General features: G+C 39.3%; 2 protein-coding genes across 2 annotated transcripts in view; both read right to left on the bottom strand.

Annotated features, from left to right (window-relative positions):
• The window catches only part of LOC124274921 (serine/threonine-protein kinase ATR-like), a gene marked incomplete at its 3' end in the record, with an annotated part of 22,812 nt that extends 12,735 nt beyond the window's left edge, over nt 1-10,077 (bottom strand). The window contains exons 1-14 of the mRNA XM_046710288.1: nt 9,967-10,077; nt 9,730-9,818; nt 9,201-9,314; nt 8,129-8,259; nt 7,317-7,632; nt 6,991-7,133; nt 6,555-6,651; nt 5,627-5,721; nt 4,305-4,471; nt 3,409-3,476; nt 2,785-2,866; nt 2,144-2,238; nt 1,935-2,038; nt 1,537-1,635 (exon numbers count right to left, since the gene is read on the bottom strand). Coding sequence (XP_046566244.1) covers nt 1,537-1,635; nt 1,935-2,038; nt 2,144-2,238; nt 2,785-2,866; nt 3,409-3,476; nt 4,305-4,471; nt 5,627-5,721; nt 6,555-6,651; nt 6,991-7,133; nt 7,317-7,632; nt 8,129-8,202 — 1,340 coding nt within the window. The remainder of the gene's footprint in view (nt 1-1,536; nt 1,636-1,934; nt 2,039-2,143; nt 2,239-2,784; nt 2,867-3,408; nt 3,477-4,304; nt 4,472-5,626; nt 5,722-6,554; nt 6,652-6,990; nt 7,134-7,316; nt 7,633-8,128; nt 8,260-9,200; nt 9,315-9,729; nt 9,819-9,966) is intronic.
• LOC124274918 lies at nt 8,586-20,268 on the bottom strand. Its single transcript, XM_046710286.1, has 7 exons — nt 20,194-20,268; nt 17,199-17,281; nt 14,481-14,563; nt 14,066-14,245; nt 9,967-10,082; nt 9,730-9,818; nt 8,586-8,592 (listed from the first exon to the last, which is right to left on the bottom strand). Exons 2-7 carry the CDS (start codon nt 17,255-17,257, stop codon nt 8,586-8,588), a joined length of 534 nt encoding a protein of 177 aa, XP_046566242.1. The 5' UTR covers nt 17,258-17,281; nt 20,194-20,268.

Below are 20,268 nucleotides of genomic sequence, written 5' to 3'. Positions count from 1 at the left end.
GCGCGTGACTTCCGTGGACGGTTTCGTGGCGTCTGGTGGTCTGAGTCTGCATCTGAGGATGAGGTCGAGGATGATGGCGATCTCTCCGTCTTCGTGAAGGCTCTTGACGACTGTACATCTCGTCCTTCGTTGAGGTGGTCTGTGACTTCCTTCTCGAAGGCTGCTTCGTCGTGGCTGCTCGCTGACTGGGGTGCCTCTGGGGTATCGTCTCGTTGCTCGGGCCCTGGGCTGGCTGCTTCCCGACTGTAGTGGCCCTCCATCATGGTCATGATCTGCCGCAACAGCTTCGTCTGGGATGGTCTGCGGCGAAGTAGTCGGTGCCCCTCTGCGATGACAGCTGCTGACCCCTCAAGAAGTCGTCTGACATCAGTGTAGAAGAGCATCAGGCTGCATGGCGATCTCTGCTGATGTCACTGTAGCTGTCACGGGTAAGCTTCTTGTGGCGTCGTCAGGGATGATGATCGGCTGATCATCGTAGAGCCCAGTTCGGCGGCTGGAACAATCTCGGCTGAGAAAGTTCTTGGCGACCGTAGACTTCCCCTTAGATGTCGGCAGCTGCCCTGGGGTCGAAGTCTGCGTTGGGGAAGGCGTCGTGGCCCTCTTGGACTTTATCTGCGATGGCGGGGCGTCTGGGGAGGCAGGGCGCTTCTTAGTGTTGGCGGACTGCATCCGCGCCCATCTTTCGGCGGAGTCTCTTGCGAAACACCAGGCGGGGAGGGTCTATCGACAGCAGCTGACTGGAAGGGGAATCGATGTATCGGCCATGTCTAACCCTTGTTTGCGTGACCTATCTGCGGTGCGTCTCCGCGGCCTTAAAGATATTTATGAAAAGCAGAATTGGATAGATTAATGCAGTAACTGCAGCGTGTATCAAGCGCTGCAAAGTAGCACAGCTAGGGCATAATACATCGCGGGTCAGCAATTGAAAAAGCGTAAATTGCAAATAGTACAGATTTTCATCAGCGTAAATACTAGCTGAACAATCACGAACTCCGTGAATAAACAGTAGAAATCACGATTAAATATCAATGCAAATTAATGAAGGATACTAGCTATACCTCTATAGTAACCTATAAGAGGTAATAAACTAAGAAAAAACCAAAGGATATAGTGTGTAAGGAGACACAGGCGCTCTCACATCCTGCTCACTGGCCGAAGAAGGAGAGAGTGAAGCATGAGGCCAGAGGGTGGCGACACCTGTTCCCGCCAAAAGGGCAAGGGAGGCAACTCGTGGTGAGTACCAATTAGTGATTTTACATTGAAGGGAGCTTCAATTAAGGAGATACAAGTGTTCCACTATGTTCGCAAGAAGAAGAAGACAAGCAAAAGAGCATGAGTCAGGATAAGGAAAAATATACAGTTTTCTACACTGTTACTTCACAGGACCCTCATAATGCCTGCAAGGACCCCTAAAACTAATAATTGAAGGTCCCCGGGACCCCATGTTTGTGAGGCGAGTTAAAACACTGTGGAGACCTTTTATACATCAGAAGTTTCAGATAAGAATGTAACTGTGGAAGAACAGATGACACTCACCACTTAAAGACTGCTTTCCGACTGACAACACAAGTGATGACCCCTAAATTTGTGGCCAGGGTTTCAACAATTGGTTGGTGTTTGTCCCCAATGAGAGGGCTGCAAGGAAAGAATTGGCTGTAAGGATTGATGCTGCAAATAAGAAGATCACTTGGCTGTTTAGTATTTAATACTAAAACTGTTGTGTCAGAAAATTAGTCACAGTGAATTACATATTGTTCATATTCTACCAACATTCTTAATACACTAACTCTGTATCACATATGTGATTTGAAATCTTTGTAGCAAATGACACTACTCATTTCCACAGCAAATTAAACCACTTAGAACATAAATATGTGTGGGGACCATACATATTTTGTTTCAACAGGATTTACAGCCTTATGAAAATGACTTACTGCAAGAAGTTTGTAATCAGATGGTTCCCATTAGGTCCAAGGTTGAAGAGGAATTCTGGCATGACCTGAAGCGATGCTAGGCGGATATCTGCACTGCTGTCAGCCTGAAATCAAGATTGAATCTCATATCAATTACAAATTCACACCCAACAATTCTCGAATACTGACATCTGCGTTAATTTGATTCATAATATCAGCACAAAACTTACAAAAGTCTGAGTGAAGATATGGATCCTCCACTTAGAAGCAACATCTTTGGGCAGCAGAGACAGGACCCGCAGACTCTCACACAGTGTCGCTGTGTCTGTAACAAACCCAGACACAGGTACAGTAGCGATGTAAGGAGCTTACTGGCTAGGAATAGTGATGCAAACAATGTGGCAATGAAAACATCACATCAAATTTATGTGACAAATTAGGAATAAATATGAATTCGATTGACTGTGAACAGGGTGAGAGAACTTTTCCAAACATGGAACCAGAGCAAAGTCTCTAAATATATTTACTCCATGTAAACACAGACACTATTTCTGTGTTCAGTATTTGAATTTTGACATTTGTAATGAGATAATAATACTGATAGTGCAATTGTAATTTTCAGAATGAATAAATAACCCAATGTACTTGCGTTACCAGCACTATTTTGTTTATCTTTGGTTTGAGCCCAAACATATTCACTGGACATTGCTCATCTACAAGTCGTTATGAGCTCCCATGCACCTTTTTTATCGGACGATTATAGATCTAATTTTCATGAGATCATGAGCTCGTTTATCAATGTCATGGTGAGCTGAAACTAACAGTTGCATGATACAATTCCAAACTGCAGTTTTCCTCTTCCAAATCTCACCAATAACATCAGACAGGGTGTTGCTTAGCTGGGCAATCTCCTTGGCCCTGACTGGCCTCAGGTCAAGCCATGACAGGTCATTCTGGAAAACAAACGAGAGCTTAACTGCAATGGGCATTTCACAATACATCAAGCAATATTCCAGCCACATCAATGAAAAGAAAATACTTTAATATGGAAGAGACTTTGTTTATTTGCTTCTTTGAGTCGCCTGAAGTAATTAAGTGTGGGCCAGACAAATCTGTTATTAATTTTATGGGCAATGTTCTGATGACTTTTAGCCCGGGCACGATTGTGTAGCTTAGTAACATCAGCATGCTGCATAGGTTGAAGGGACCAGTTGTTACCCAAAACCCCAACAGCAACTAGTCTGATAGACACAGTGTGACTCATTACATGCAAACCTGATATCATAAATATCCAAAATAAGCAAATGTATGCAAATAGATGGTGACTGACACACCCAGGTTAAAATAGCTTCAACAACAATCAGCTGTTGTCTCATAATGCATGGAAGACATGTCAACATTCTACAAACATGTCTGCTAGAATGTGTTGGTCATGACATGAATAATGTCTGTTTCAGTCCATGCAGTATTGATGACAAATATGTTTTGGACTTACTGGTAACCATGGCAATGACAATATCCAAGCAAAATCTGTCAGAATGTCAATGTCAGAAAGAACTGCATCTGAAATAAACAGATTTCTTGTTACAGTGAATTACACTCACTTTCTCTCTTTTGAGTTTTACGCCGTACTCAGCAATATTCCAGCTATATGGCGGCCGTAGGTAAATAATCGAGTCTGGACCAAACAATCCAGTGATCAACAGCATGAACATCGATCTGCGCAATTGAGAACCAATGACATGTGTCAACCAAGTCAGCGAGCCTGACCACCCGATCCTGCTAGTCGCCTCTTACGACAAGCATGGGTTACTGAAGGCCAATATTCTAACCCGGACCTTCACAGGTTCAGTGAGTAACATTTAATGTATGGCAATGAAAGGTCCAGAAAAATATTAGCATCATCTATAACATCCGTCCAGCTGATTTCTAGCCAAAGTGAACCAAAGAACTGACATCCTGAATGTCCGCTGACATCCTGAATGTCCACTGACATCAAGCCTTCCTCAATGTCCTCTGCAACTTTGATCACAGATTTTACAGAAATGAGCCAGAGAGCCATCTATGCAATATAAAAGATACCAGTGGTTCCCTACTATTCTCCATGCTATCAGAGTATTGTATATCTCATGTTCTCATTACAAAACCAAATAATCACATGTACACGACAAACTCAAAATGTCATGAAAAAAACCATGCAGAATGATACTTTCTGCTCATGTGCATAAGGGGTATGTAGACATTGTCACTGAAACCATCATATGTTTCTGTTGGACCAATTTCTTTGCATGCATCGAGTATTTGGGTTATCAAATCGAGACCAACTCTTGTATATGTATTATATCACAAAGAAATGTGTCGTTCCTGTCCCAAGGCATACTACTGCCCTACCTTGCAGCGCCAGGAGAGTTCCCACAGACTGGATTATAATGTTGATGCCACAGTTGATGCTGGCTGGAGACAGGTTGGTCTTGTCATGAAACAAGTACTCCGCCCAGACATCGTAGAACTGCCGCAGGAGCTGCTTGCTTAACCAGGTCTGCAGAACACATGGACCCCTAGAGCCCAAAAATGGATAACTCAGGTAAATCCCTGAAATCACTTTTATATTTTCAGATACATATAGTTATCCATTAACAACCCAGTGTTTCCGCTGACTTCATTATTTATCGGACACTGTGTCTGGTGACCTAAAATTTTACCGGTCATGAATGAAATTTGCCGGTCATATCCTATTACCATACTGTAAGTACTCATTTTAAAGTTATTTTTAGCCTGGGTATTTCCGAAACATAACAGTTTTTGTGACTATGAAAGCACAGCCAAGACTGTCATTTCGCTTACCCATGATGATTTTATTTTAATACATGATTATTTACCGGACACGGTGTCCTGCTGGCTTTCAATTTACCGGTCCCCAACAAATTTTACCGGCGATTTTCAGGTATATACCGGAGAACGGAAACACTGCAACCACTTTGTTAATATGTTGTCAATGAACAGTGGCAATTTTAGAAGTTGGTAAGCACAATATTGACCAACTTTATGGTGTGAAAACAAATTCTTTTATTTCGGGAGTGCGATGTTTTGATACAGAGTTGGGTAACGTTACAAGAAACTGTATCGAAACATTGCACCTGTGTATAAAAGACACTACCCATAAAGTTTGTCAATACTGAACAATCTTCTTACAGGCAGGTACATCTTAATCTAACCACTGAAATTATTAACTGAAGTGATGTCAACTGGTGGTGGTCCGATTAATTGAAATGATTGAAGATTGGTTGCAGTGACTAAACAACCAATTAATCGATCATGTTTTCTCATAATCGAACACAAACAATTCTGGAACACTTGTTTTCATTAACAATATTTTTCACAAGGTTGGTTTTGTCTGTGACATTTCATAAGCACTACAAGCTCATTCCAAGTCATGATTGAATTTATCTTAAAGACTCCGAGAAATTTATGTTCCTAACATACTAGTCATCTTTTAAAGATGTGAAATTTTGCCAAAAAATCCAAAAGAACATTTTTTTCCTTATTGTTTTTTCTTCATTAACAAATTTCATAAATGACACTAACAATTATTTACGATGATTGATCGGTTGTAATGAACCAATCATCAATTATGAGATTTTAACCAATTCCCAGCACTAATGTCAACAACGTGAATTGTGTTATCTAAGTTCTATGACTAATCAGAGCCTTACCGGTCCTCCCCTCTTGTATTCTGGCAGTGGACTATTCCCCTTGCTGCCAGCTCAATCACCGTCTGTATGATCTTCAGACATGACATGTAGTCTGTCTGCAACATAAAAACAACTTACTGAAATCAAAATTGTAAAAAATAATCATAAATTCGTACAAATGATTAGGATTCTTAACAAGAAGACAAAGTCATCAACATCCCCTGCAAAGGTAAAATACTCTTCATGAATATGTCAACTAGTTATGACTGTCATATGGGACATTGTTCTTCACATTGATATGACGAAAACATACGTATGTAAACTATTCATATACTAGCATGCTTGTATCAACTACAGACTGCCTGAGTGCTTCCACAGTTTAATGTAACCTCAGTAATGTTGATACTGGAAACAGAGTGGTACTGTTGATTTATGTCATTAGGTTCTTGAATAGCCTAAAGTGGAAGGAGAGTATTGAAAGGTTTCAAAGTACTGTTCCGGAAAAGAGCACTACCTACAATTTCAGTCAAAGTCAAACCTGTTGCCATGGAAACGCAACATATATTTTAATCAGAAATCCAAAACTACGAAAAGGCATCAGTTCACAACCAGACCTATCTTTGTGCCAACTGAACGGTTTTCAATACCACTACCACCAATTTCAGTCGAAGTCAAATTTGTTGCCATGGAAACCAAACATTTGGTGAAGAAACATTGAACAGTATTTATAATATGTTCTGCTCCCTAAAAACGAATTTGCACGTCTTCAATGATTCAGTGATGCTTGTTTCAATCATACAAGAACAGTAATTTGACTGGATCATTTCTTCTACATCATGTCAGCCAAACTCAACATAACACAAAGATATGAATATATATAATATACAGAATACACTGGAAAGTGCAGCATGCAAGATATATATAGGTATCCCCTGACATGTGACACTACCTTTCTGTTGATGACAGACATCCTCAGCTTCTGCATGGCCTGTTTGAAGGTGGTGGACTGCTTCTCCAGGTTGCCCTCATCGTCATCTGACGGCTTCCTGTGGACATACAACACAGGGCCTTCAGTCTCCTTCACTGTATAACTCAACAGTAAACACATGAGCCTCATTTGTTGTATGTTAATCATATACAATAGTTGCAGTTCCACATTTGGATTATGAGGGTCTTGGTTCTGATAAACCAAAGATCAAAATGAGGCTGAATCTTAAATCAAGGGACATAACTCAGCAGCAAATTGCACAACTTGGCCACCCAGCACCTTAGTTCTATATCGTTGGTCAAATATTAATACATAAATAACCAAAGAATATGTACATTACTTCTTGATGGTACTGGGTTTTTTTCAAACCTAGGATTTAAGCAGATATATTATAGACCTTTTTCGCTTCTGTGACAGTCCTGGTCTCTTGTGTTTATCCCTCCGGTCCTGCTCAACATCCACCCTGGTTGTCTCCCCTTGTTTTGGTGGCTGACCTTGAAGATCGATCACAATGAGCTGATGCAAGGGGTTCACGATGAACTGAAAGTGAAGAACGTTTGGTGCAGTAGGACATCCATATCAACAATATTGAGATAACACACAAGCAACAGCCTACAGAATCTACTTGTATTTGGTCTACTGGAACACGATATAAGGTGACTGTCATAAACACTCTCATATGAACAAATCTCAATTTATCTCTAAATTAATATTTTTACTGACCTCGTAAGATATTGTTGATCCAAAGACTCCAAACAAAGCTATCACAAGCTGCCGTCTATAGTAGCAGAACAGCTGACTGTGTCTGAGGTCAGAAGGGAATTTTCCGAGAAGGTGACAAATCCAGCGTGACTTCGCCTGCCTCATGTTGTCAGTGCGGAGACCAGTCAGTCCGAGTTTAACTGCCATGTCAGCAAGTCTTTTCAGCTGGTCCTCAGCCTGGCCGACAGAGACCTGATTTATCTTGAAAGGCTTTGCATCTGCTGCTATGAGACCATTCATCATCAAAGCACTGTTTTCTTCAAGTTCTTTTAACTCGCTGAAAGAAAATACTATGAAATTCAGTATGATACTTCACTAAACATTACCACTATCTGATGACTGTATGAATTTGATAACATGTGGATGTTTGAGAGGTTAAATGAGAAAATCCTCTGATAATATGCTAAATAATTGGTGGAAGGAGGACCACAATCACAAATATGTAAGACAATAAAAGAATGACGACACTGAACATAATGCACTATAATCTGATGACAGGACAAGATCAGTGTTTCATACTGCATGAACTTCACAGAAATTATTTCAATATTTCCACTAAGAACCTCAAACATTATTTATACTATTTTCTTATCCCTAAACCCATAATTGGTTCACTGCGCAGATCAGGAAACGTAACACCAACAGCTTGTTGTTTTTTAAACACCAACTATCAACACCAAACATGCTTAAAGGACCAAGAATGAAGAAAAGGGTTCACTGTATTCTACAAATCCAGGGATTGGGCTACCCCTCATCAAATTCTTTTTCCTCACCTCTCTGGGACATCATCACAATCAGTCAGCAGGAACTCCAACAGCCCGGCCACACAGCCCAGGAAGTAGTCCATAACCAGGGTGGGTAGACCAGACGAAGTGAGGATGTCAGACAGGGTGGACAGGGAACACTGGAAACATAGGACTCCATGTAAATCAAGCCCGGAAGACCTGGCCAGGGACGGACCAAGATCAGTACTTACAGGCACACGTAAACTTCACTGAGTGTGCTCTAAATAAACTTTTACCCAAAAGATCCAAAAGATGAGGACTGTTAACACTTTAAGCAAGGTGTGAAATGATAGAAGAACTGGCCAGGGACACACCAAGATCTGTATTTATACATTCATGTAAACTTCACTGACTGTGTTCTACATTAACTTTGATCCAACTGACCCAAAAGATGCAGACTGTTAACACTTTGAGAAAGCTGTGAAATGACGGTGTTGTCAATAGATTATGTCCTGTAGACAAGGAAAAAGCATTTCAGATTCAAGCACAGTGGCCATATGACTATGAAGTTGTATTATTTACTACTCTGATGATACGTCTCTGCATGACAACACCCAACTTGAGCGCCACTGAATGAATGTCTGAGTTCTGTCTGCTTTTTCCACTTTTTCAAATCACAATTTCTGAAATCAAGCTGATTTGCTTTTGAAACGTGACTTCAGATTGGATTAAATACACAAGCATCTTCCAGTTAGACTTGACACAGGGTTTAATTTGCAAAATTCTGACGTCAGATTTTCAAGCAGACACGTATTATGCAAGAGTAAAATATCAGGCCCCGATTTCTCGAAACAAACTTAAGTTTTTACTCAAATTTCAAACTGAATTTGACAATTTGAAACAGCTGAATTTTAAACTCAACTGCATTTTTTAAATAAAAGAGCCCAAACATCTTAAGTAATCTATCCACCAAATTGTCTACTATGTTTGAGTTTATTATCGATTCTGGGAAATGCATTTTCTCAAATTTGAGTAAAAACTCTAACTTAAGTCAAAACTCAGACTTAAGTTTGTTTCGAGAAATTGGGGCCTGATTATTAAGAGACTGGATGTTTGTTACTATTTTAGCTGAATGTCCCGAACTCCAGGTGGCAGCACAGACATCCCATAGCAACTGTACATGGTGCTTGGTCCACTACACAGACCTCATGTAGCTTATCCGTGGACTATCTTCCTGTAATCATCAGATATCATTGTGGGCCATTTCACCATAGTGCAAGAGCAGGGATTTAGTAATATTAAATCCTGTTTCTTAAATATCAAACATTCAAAATGTACATAAAAAGAATAGAGAGTGCAACCAATAGGATGTTTAGGAAAGGAGATATTTCACATAGTAATACATAGTAAATTGAAAATGTAAAAGAAGCATTTACTAAAGAAGTCTGTCATTACTAAATTTGAAATAAAAAATAATTTGGTGGAAATACAGTTTGCAAGTAGGATCTAACTATGGTCCCGTTAACATGTTTAGAATCTAGTTCAGAGCCAGAATTCAACATACTTTTCTTAAACACCTGTTTGACTGGTTGGTCAGATCACTGGAAACAGAAGTAAAGAGTAAGCTTTTGGAGACTGCTTCTACTCACGTGAGGTTGATCTGCAGCAGTTCACAGTGACAGGGATCTGCTATGTTGATCTTCATGTCCTGTAGGGTCAGGCCTTCTGCGTCCACACTCTGGGCACGGAGATGTCAGGTGTGATGGTTACAGCAATAGACATTACATTTGTTTGTTGCTTCATAAAAACACTCAACAATGTTCCAGCAAATGTTTACAAAACTTTCATAATATTTTTGATAATGCTAAATGGAAACATTCATTCACCTTGCCAGGCTCCACGTGACTTTGTTTGACCTTGTCCAGGGGAACTTGGAACCTGGACAGAGTCACAAACTCTGGTGGTTCGGGTGAATACAGCTGGTCATTGATCTGCACCAACTCTGTAACCACAACAACTCATGCATCACTGCAATAACTGAAACAATCTTAAACATATATATATCAAACTCTGATAACTTCTTCCAATTTGAATACTAAGGTGTAAGACCAGAGTTGCCATCAGCATTGATATCCAAATATTCCCTGCAAATACACTGAGGATTAGAATGGAGCAGACACACAAAACTCGAACCAACCGGCAGAGGTTGCTGATTCTTTAAAGAGTGAGTGAGTGAGTTGGGTTTTACGCCGCTTTTAGCAATATTCCAGCAATATCACAGTGGGGGACACCAGAAATGGGTTTCACACATTGTGCCCATGTGGGGAATCGAACCCGGGGCCTTCCGCGTGACGAGCGAACGCTTTAACCACTAGGCTAAACCACCGCCCCTTCTTTGAAGAGAGTCCTCCTTGGGGTACTTATACTTATACTTATTTCCCTCGGACGCCCTTAGTGACTCCCACAGAGGCAAACATCACCAGAAAGTGAGTTACGAGATTAAAGGTTAGAGTTCTCTTGGCTGTGGGGCCCATGAGGGACCCTTAAGGGAAGTGGTCAAACAAGACAAAAGTGCCCACCATGTATATAAATCCAAAATGACAACAAAAGAGGCGAGAATTATTTGGGTTAAAGGTCGAGACACAAACCTCCAAAATCCCCAAATAAGTCCTAGCTGGCTACTCCTCAGCAGTAGATGTTATCTCTGCCCATGAGTGACAGGACTATGGCACAGCTATGGAACCCTGGTGAGAGAGCCTGATGGGAATCTGGGGATATGTCATTGTCAGCAGGTAAGCTTTGGAATTTCACTACTAGAACAAACATGTGCCTGATAGTAAATGTCCAACAACCCTTCCCTTCCATTTCATGAAGACAAATTACAGATTCATGGCATTAATAGCAGGCTTGCTTGTCTCCCTGCTTTAGGTGTGCTTTCAACTTATTTCAGTTTTTGGAGAATACCAGCTTGACGACTTGGTCACCGGGTGCTTCCGATTAGCCAAAGCAGGCACTTAAGCTTACCCGGATCTATCTTGTGAGGAAATTTGTATGGTCAGCCAGATAATGAGTGAGTGAGAGTGAGAGTTTGGTTTTCGCGCTTTTAGCAATATTCCAGCAATATCCACGGGCGGAGGACACCAGAAATGGGCTTAACACATTGTACTTACATGTAGGGAATGGAACCTCGGTCTTCGGCGAGACGAGAGAATCCGCCTTAACCACTAGGCTACTCCCACCGCCCCAGAGCCAGATAATGAGATATGGTGAAGTTTATTCCGGATGGTAGGAGTCAATAAATTGATCAGACCCACAAGTTAGCATTACTACCAAAACTAAGCAAAGGTTCATTTTGAGGCTTTAGGGGTTTGGGCTCTTGAGTACAGAATGTTATGTTACTGCATTTTAGAGAATCTTATGTTATTTTAAAGAATTTAGAACATCAAAAGGTTTACTATAGAAGATAATTAAATTTGCTCTACTTGATCACAGTGTTGATAATATTAACAAGGATACCAAGCCAATATCACTGGGGGAATCAAGTGTTCCACCTAATGTCAAAGAAATAAATCAGTGTGCAAACTCGCACAGCTGGGGGTCGGGGTTTGGGGATGTCAGGGTAGTGGAGAGGAGGGCACTACCTGACTGCCTGGGAAGAAAGTGAAATATGAAACCCTGAATGAAGCTTTAACTTCCACTAAGGAGTCTGTTTCTAGGAGACGACCTCCTCTGGCCTCCCTCCCCTGACTGACACACACAGTGGCAAATTCTAAATCTGGATTTCCAAAAGAGATTATGGCATATTTTAAGATGCAGGTTTTGCGGTACACTGTCTGCATCAACACTTTTGCAGTGTCTTCATAACATACTTGTTTACACTCCATGGCTCAATTTCATCAAAACCGCAAGTCAATTTTGTGGATATTTCGTGGAATGTACTTGAATACTGCATTGCTTTTTGCATTGAAAGACAGTTTTATATAAAGCTACTGGGAGTATAACAAACACACCGTCAAAGTACAAATTGTTTATCATCCAAAACTGTGTTCCACAGGAGATATCGCTAGGGAGATCAAACGATATCTCCTAGGAGATATCGTTTTGATAGTAGATTTTGTAATAATGCCCTGACAATGCTATGACGCCATGTACTTTGATGACATCACAATGTTATGACATCGCTGCACTGCAAGTCTAATGGCAGTACCATGTTCAGATGTACATTTTTCATTGAAAATTAATGAAGAGTGATTTTGATGATAAATAGAATTCATTTCTTGTCTTCTGATATCAATATATCAACACTGTTGATAAAGTAAAATATCCTCGGGCAAGCCCCTCGATATTTGTAACTTATCAACTCGTGGTTGATATAATTGATATCAGAAGACACTTTGGTGAGATTCTCTATTTACCTGACAATAAAGCAATGCACAACATTGGGGAATATAAAATGGCTCATAGTATTGTCAACTGTATGCAAAATTCACTAGCTGGGTCTGAAACGCTGCAGACAATTATATAAATGAAATATGTGTACATTATGCCAATTTCAAACCAGCCTGTGTGTTCATCATCAAGGACTAGCCTTCCATTTTGTTCTGGGGAGTGTGTGTGTGTGTGTGTGTGTGTGTGTGTGTGTGTGTGTGTGTGTGTGTGTGTGTGTGTGTGTGTGTGTGTGTGTGTGTGTGTGTGTGTGTGTGTGTGTGTGTGTGTTTTGGGTTGGGTTGGTTGTTCTTTCTTTTGTCTTTCCCCGTTATTGTCATCAATTTTGTACCTAACATGTACTCAGGTAAGAGGTCAATGATTTGCTTAAGCATGACATGGGGTGGGGTGAAAAGAGTCCCCTTTGGGAACTTGTGTAAGTATTAAAAATGTCCATTTTAGTTCCTACTCTACAGTTGTAATTATATTTTCTTTAATCAATATTTACAAACAAAAAACATGTTTTTGTTTTGTTGAGCTTATCCCTACAGGCCCCCCTTTGGGGCCCTTCTAACAGCCAAGAGCAGGTAACTCTAAGCGCTGAACCCCGTGACTTCACTTTTCATGCTGAAATCCAAATCAGACAGAATACTGGGAGGTAGAGAATCTCTACTTCAAGGGGACTCTTTCAAAAGAATCGTGAAACCCTACAGGTTTGTTCTGATTCTGTTTCAAAAGAGATCCTCCTTGGGGTAATTTACAAGCATACAACAAAGACGAAGTTTTGTTTTGTAAATATTTTATTGAAAAATATAGTTACAACTGTCGTCGACTGTACCTACTGTATTTTTTTGGAGTGGGTATTATGAATGTCTGAGTGGGTATTTCATTTCCTTCCGCTTACCCACTGCTTCTCAAATATGTGGGTATTTTCAGTGATTTTACTCACCTAAGTATATATATCATTGAGTAAGTTTACTAAGCAGGTATATACTCGCCTTAAGGGTCATACCTAAGCAAAACCAACTTAAAATATAATGGAAATGATTTCATAAAAAGTCACTCTATCCTGTAATTTAAGTCCCTATACTAAAGTACTGTCGGAAATAGAAAAACTGTTTTAAGGCTTTTACTCTGTATCCCTAAATTTGGCTACTACAATTGCAAATAGCCTATAATTAAAATAACCCACTTCGGGCCTAACTTGGCATTCAGTGGGATGCGCATAGGGATATCCAGAAGAGCATGTTTTCGGCAAAATCATGCTGGACAGTATTTTGTAACTTGTCAAAATCTTTACAGCCTGCTGTAGATTTAATGTCAATTTGTTTGTCACAACAAGCTGCTGTTATTTTTACAAATTTGGGTTCAGTCAGGACTGCTGGAGTGGTGGGGGTGGGAGCGTATAATGAATAAAAAAAAGGCTTTTTATTTATTGTACAATATTTTATTAAAACATTGATACAACTGTCACATGACATTTTCAGCAGCAGAAAATGCATATATGTACCCCACGGACGATCTATGAAAAAGAATGCTGGAGTGGAGTGGAGGACCTACCTTGAGAGAGCTGCACTTCACTCTTCAGCTGCCCAGGTTTGGGAGCTGGGACACTGCTGGTGTCAGTAGTTGGATGGAGAAGTATGTAGATCTGAGGTTCATTCCTGAGACAGTGCAGGCACCACATCAACATGTGGAAACACTCACTCTTGTCGCCATGGTTCTTCAGAGATTCTGACACTGAAATGACAGTAAGAAGCTAAGATACAAACAGTAAGTGATACAGCCAGCTGAAGTGATCAATTAATACTAAAATAATTTTGAATGTTTAAAATAGACAATTCTGAAAATCATTCATAATTATTAGGTCTGTTCCTACTGTTTGCTTTAAATATACAGAAACAGAATAGATATCATTAAGTAACTGCACAATTAGAGTTGTAAATGAAACAGTCATACTTGAGTCAAAACTTACCAACATCAATATCTCCAAAGAAATCATCCAAAAATCTACAGATTGATTTTCTACATTCATAGATGCCAAGACTTTTCTTCAAACTGGAAAAGAAAAAAAAAAAAATTAATGTAAGGTAACTTTGTTGGGTGCTTACCATGCTTATAAATCCAACATGACAACAAAAGAGGCGAGAATTATTTGGGTTAAAGGTCGGGGAGCAAACCTCCAAATCCCCCCTGGGTTCCCAAATAGTCCCCCCTTTGGCTACTCCTCAGCAGTGTAGATGTTATCTGCCCATGAGTGACAGGACTGTAACAGCTATGGGTGCCTGGCAAGGGCCTGATGGGAGTCTGGGGATGTCATTGTCAGAGGTTAAGCTTGGAATTTACTACTAGAACAAACATGTGCCTGATAGTAACTGTCCAACAACCCTTCCCTTCATTTCATGAAGACAAAAATTACAGATTCGTGCAGTATGAGCAGGCTTGCTTGTCTCTGCTTTTAGGTGTGTTTTCACTTATTTCAGTTTTTGGAGAATACCTTGCTTGACTTCTTGGTCACCAGGTATTTCAATTGTAAAACGAGCACTTCGCTTACTTGGATCCATCTTGTGAGAAAATTTGTATGGTCAACCAGATAATGAGAGATGTCAAGTGTACTCCGATAGTAGGAGTCAATGAAGTGTGATCTGACCCACAAGTTACCAAACTAAAACTAAGCAAGGTTCATTTGAGGCTTTAGGGGTTTGGGTTTTGAGTACAGAATGTTATCATGGTTATGTTGCTGCATTTTAGAGAATCTTATGTTATTTTGAAGAATTTAGGACATCAAAGGTTTACTATAGAAGATAATTACATTTGCCTACTTGATGTGTTGATAATAATAACAAGGATACCAAGCCAATATCACCCCTCTGGGGGGAATCAAGTGTTCCACTCAGTGTCAGAGTCAAATCAGCGTACAACCCGCACAGCTGGGGGGTCAGGGTAGTGGAGGAGGGCACTACCTGACTGCCTGGGAAGAAAGTGAAATATGAAACCCTGAATGAACCTTCAACTTCCACTCAGGAGTTTGTTTCTGGAGAGACGCACCTCCTCTGGCCTCCTGACTGATACAGAGGCAAACTCAAATCTGAATTTCAAAAAGAGATATATTTTTAAGATGCAGGTTTTGTACACTGTCTGCATCAACACTTTTTGCAGTGTGTCTTCATAACACACTTGTTTACACTATGGCTCAATTTCATCAAGAAGCGGCAAGTCAATTTTGTGATATTTCATGGAATGTACTTGAATACTGCATTGCTTTGCATTGAAAGACAGTTTTGGCAAGGCAGGAGGCCACACCCCATCTGTGTATAGGTTTGAACCCCGGCCTTTAAATAAAAAAACTAAGAGACCTAGATTAGAAACTTCAGACTATAGATGGCAATTAGGTCGCTCAGCCAGGTATGACGACGGACCGTCGACTCACCTGGCATGAAATGCATATGCTGCCTACAGGCACAAGGGGTCATCTCAAATATATTTTGTGCTTTTTCATGTGTGTTGACTATGCTATCTGTTGATTAACATCTTACGTTTTTTTTCTTTCATGAAGTTCACGTTGAGATATGTAAAAGAGTGTGGTACCTGATAACCATAGAAACGCACCATATTAAATGTCTCAAAATATATAGGTGGCATGACCACCCGATTGCCAAGATCGACAGGACTGGATATTATTTGTAAATTGTTATGACATGCCGTGTACTTCCCCAGTATAATTGCCCTAAAGGACTATCTTATCTTAGCTGATATCTCTATCCCCCAGCCTGACCCCAATGATCGTCTGCGACACCCGTCCAGGTTTTGCTTTTGAGACGAACCCTCCTATCTGTTTTTTGTTATAGTGACAGTGAGACTCCATGGTAGCTACATCCTTAATAGTTTCAGCATGAAAGTTATTATTTTTTACGCCAGCTATCGTTTATAATGAAGCTACGTCTAATTTCAAATTGGGCATTTAAAAAGTGTCCTTTGTAATACAATATCGTTGCACACTAATTTGCATAAAGCCATGGTCTGTTCCAAATAAATCGTTTTGGACTTAGAAAACCCCGCATTAATCATTTCTGCACTAATCTCTCCTCAGTAAAGTCTTTTTTCTATGTTTCCTATGTCCCTACCACTGAGACTGTAGTTAGGCCGAACTTAGTTTAACAGATATTTCACATTTGCACATATCAACTACATAAATTGTAGAGATAAATGAGAAAATACAGTTTTTTTCTATTTCCGACAGTACTTTACCAGTACAACTTGATAGCAATCAATGTCTTTTTCATTACGCAAGCGATTTTTATAAATATATTCCATAAGCATTTGTTTTAAACTTTTTGCGTATCTAACACTTTAAATGCGTAATTGGTACGCAAGAAATATTTTTCAATGCATAATGGGAAATTTTCTATGCGTATATTTCCCGGATACGCAGTTTATCTGGTCCTCTGTATTACCGTGATCAATATGGTTATCAAGCCAAAAACATGCTAACTATGGTTTACACAATACTATATATAGCATATAATATAGTCATCTATCTATACATTATGGGGGGAAGGACAAAATAAAAAATGTGGAACTACTGAACGATGTCGACACACAGAATCATATTTTGTGTGAATCTTATATTCAACACACACCCCACCCCAGCCAAAGATATCTGCAATTGCTACGATTCTAAGAAAATACATACTCAGCTATGATCTTCACAGCCTCTGCAAGCTGCCTTTTCAACATCTTGGCATCCGCCATATTGTCTAGTACATTGTCAGTAATCTGAAAATAATGTAAAAGATCACATAATCAAATGGTAGACTGTCAAGTTTAAGCTTTATACATGGAGGCCTATTGCATGTATAATCTAAATAACTGATCATCTTGGTCATGATTGTTGAAAATTAAAGTAAAATATTACTTCCGTTTCTAAAGGATTGAAACTGGGCTGCTGCATTCATGGATGGCTTAAGACAAACGGAAATGATGCAGTAGTGCATAGTTGATAACACTAAAGGCTCGCCTGGTGCACATTGGTTTACATGGTGTACAAGAAATTTGATCATTTATCAAATGTTTGTCTGCTACAAATAGAAACGATCTGCAGCTTAGTTACAGGGCTCCAGATAAGGGCAGTATATGTTTAAAATATGCACGATATGGTGGGAAATAATTAAGAAAACATAGCATATACGCACCATAGCAATGGTGTACGATCTTATAATCGTTTACAAAGGTATTTATCTGAAACATATTGTTTTATTGTTTATTGACCTGTTTACACAAGAGTAGCAATGTTGTGGTGCATATATATGAAACGAAACACAAGATTACTGATAGTAATACTCCATTAAATTCCATTCAGTACACTAAATGTACTCTTTAAGGTTTTCCAGGCATTACTCTGATGTTGAAAAATTATCTGGAGCCCTATTATGGTCCCGTTTGAATTCATTTTGGACCGATGAATTGCTCACTAACACAAAATCTAATAATTGCAACCAAAACAAATTTTGCAGTCACATGAAATCGACAGACCAACTCTGATGATTTGTCTCATAATATTTGACACCGAATAAAAAGTTGTTTAACAAACGATCATTACTTTGTTGTCACTTTTTCGCCATTTCTTCACGAGGGAGGACCAATTGCTGGTTGAACAGCCAGGTAATCAACAAGGGCGTGCACTGCAATTTCACATTTACAACTCGCACACCTGGCTGTTGAACAGTTCTACTAGCAAGTGGTTGGGATGTGTTGGGATGTGTTGTGAGTGAGTGAGTTTTACTCCGCACTCAGCAATATTCAAGCTATATGGCAGCAGTCTGTAAATAATCGAGTCTGGACCAGACAATCCAGTGATCAACAGCATGAGCTCAAGCAAAATGCATATGAGTTGAAAACTTCATTAAATCGCCATATTAATAGGTTTGGGCAGCACATGCTCTTTAAATCATTCTCTTTGCAATTGATGACAAGTAATGTTTCTGTATTCCTACATCACAATCAAAATGTATACCATGTATACTGAGACAATATGTCCTGTTAGTCATATTCAGTTCATTTACACTTGCGTAGCCTTTATTCGTGGATATAAGGGAAGTGCATCGAAATCAAATTTTAATGCACGATTTCATTTTGTATACTAACTGATTAGTTTATTCATTGATTCAGCAAATTGAAAATGCCTAATATTCCACTCATAAATAAAATGTTTGTTTACCTAAGTCATTTGCAATCATAATCCATTAGTGTGCACACAAAATGTGATGTTACCTTGTTTCGTGAATTATGTAGTCGGGTACAATATATCACTATGTACTAGTGTTGGGAATTGGTTGAAATCACACAATTGATGATTGGTACATTACCAACGAGCAATAATCGAATAAATTGGCCAGCGTCATTTTTCAGATTTTATTATTCAGGATGTTTTCACAGATAAGATAAGTATAACATGGATCTCTGGGTTTGGGGTTTGTTTTCGTATTTTGTTTGTTTGTTTTTTGAGGGTGGGGGTTTGTTAGAAACTTGTAAATTACATTTGCAAATGTCAACCCTAATGTAAAATGATGCAACTTGCTTCTTTAAAGTGATGACTAATAAACATATCATGAACATAAACTTCCTGGGATTGTAAAGAAATATTCAGTCATGAATTTTCAGTTAATGAAGTGAGTTTTGTAGGAATCAAACACGTTTTCAGGCCTGACAATTTCTAAGGTATGTTCCATCGTCAAGTGTTTCAAACACTAAAACTGTAGCTCCAAAATCGGATATGTTCGATTAGGAGAAAATGTGATCGATTGCTTGGTCGTTTGGTCACTGCGACCAATCTTTGATTATTTCAATTAATCGGACCACCACTACTATGTACGACAGCCCATTGCAGCATAACTGACACTAGGAAAGAAGACGACGAGATGTGAGAAGCTTGGTGCTAACGAAGCGATATCTTTTTTACTTGACATTTTATAAAAACAAAATTTTGTATTAGTAGTGGTATAAGTGATCTTGGTTATTTATTTCAGTCCTGGAGAATTAGATGGTAGTGTATTTATGTGTAATGCAGAGATTCAGAACATTTTTGTCAGAATTGTGTGGCACTGTGTGAAATCAAAGGTACCGCTTTGTGACGTCATGATAATTACCACGATCCACGAATCAGGTTATCTATGAATTGAGGTTACGGTTCTGTACTTTGGCATGAATCTGTGGGTACAACTATATGTATGGTATTACTTCAGACATTATCTGAGTTACATCACAAGATGACAACTTCTATAAGCAAAGTCCTAAGTAAAGTATAAAACATCAGAATAATGTCATGAGATGATACTCATATTAAATTTTAAAAGATCAAACTCCAAATTTTCAAAACCCAAATTAGTTTCTTAACCACCTGTTGACCCAAGCATGAGTAGCGATATCAGCTGTTTATGACACGCATGATAGACGATAGAAGATAGAAAAACAATATTCAGGATATTCATAATCAAGTATAATATCCTGACTCCCTCTGAATGCAAAGAGTATGAACTAAGAGTACCCTAAAGTCTATTTTTGTCAAATGACCATTATTTGTTGACATTTGAACTTCAAAAAATGTGGTCTTCTGCTTGTCCTTGTGAAAATAACACCTGAAAGGATTCCAACAACATCATATTGCAACCATTTGCATTGACAATGTTCACCTCTGTCTAACTTCATAGTCCCGTTTGGCAGCTGTTTTCCAAATAAACAACGTATTGACAGTCTCGTCTTCCCGC

This window comes from Haliotis rubra, unplaced genomic scaffold (genome assembly GCF_003918875.1).
Source record: "Haliotis rubra isolate DU_JTF1 unplaced genomic scaffold, ASM391887v1 Scf196, whole genome shotgun sequence".
Classification (NCBI taxonomy): domain Eukaryota; kingdom Metazoa; phylum Mollusca; class Gastropoda; order Lepetellida; family Haliotidae; genus Haliotis; species Haliotis rubra.
Note: the sequence above shows the minus strand (reverse complement) of the source record. Positions and strands in the feature narration are given on the sequence as shown.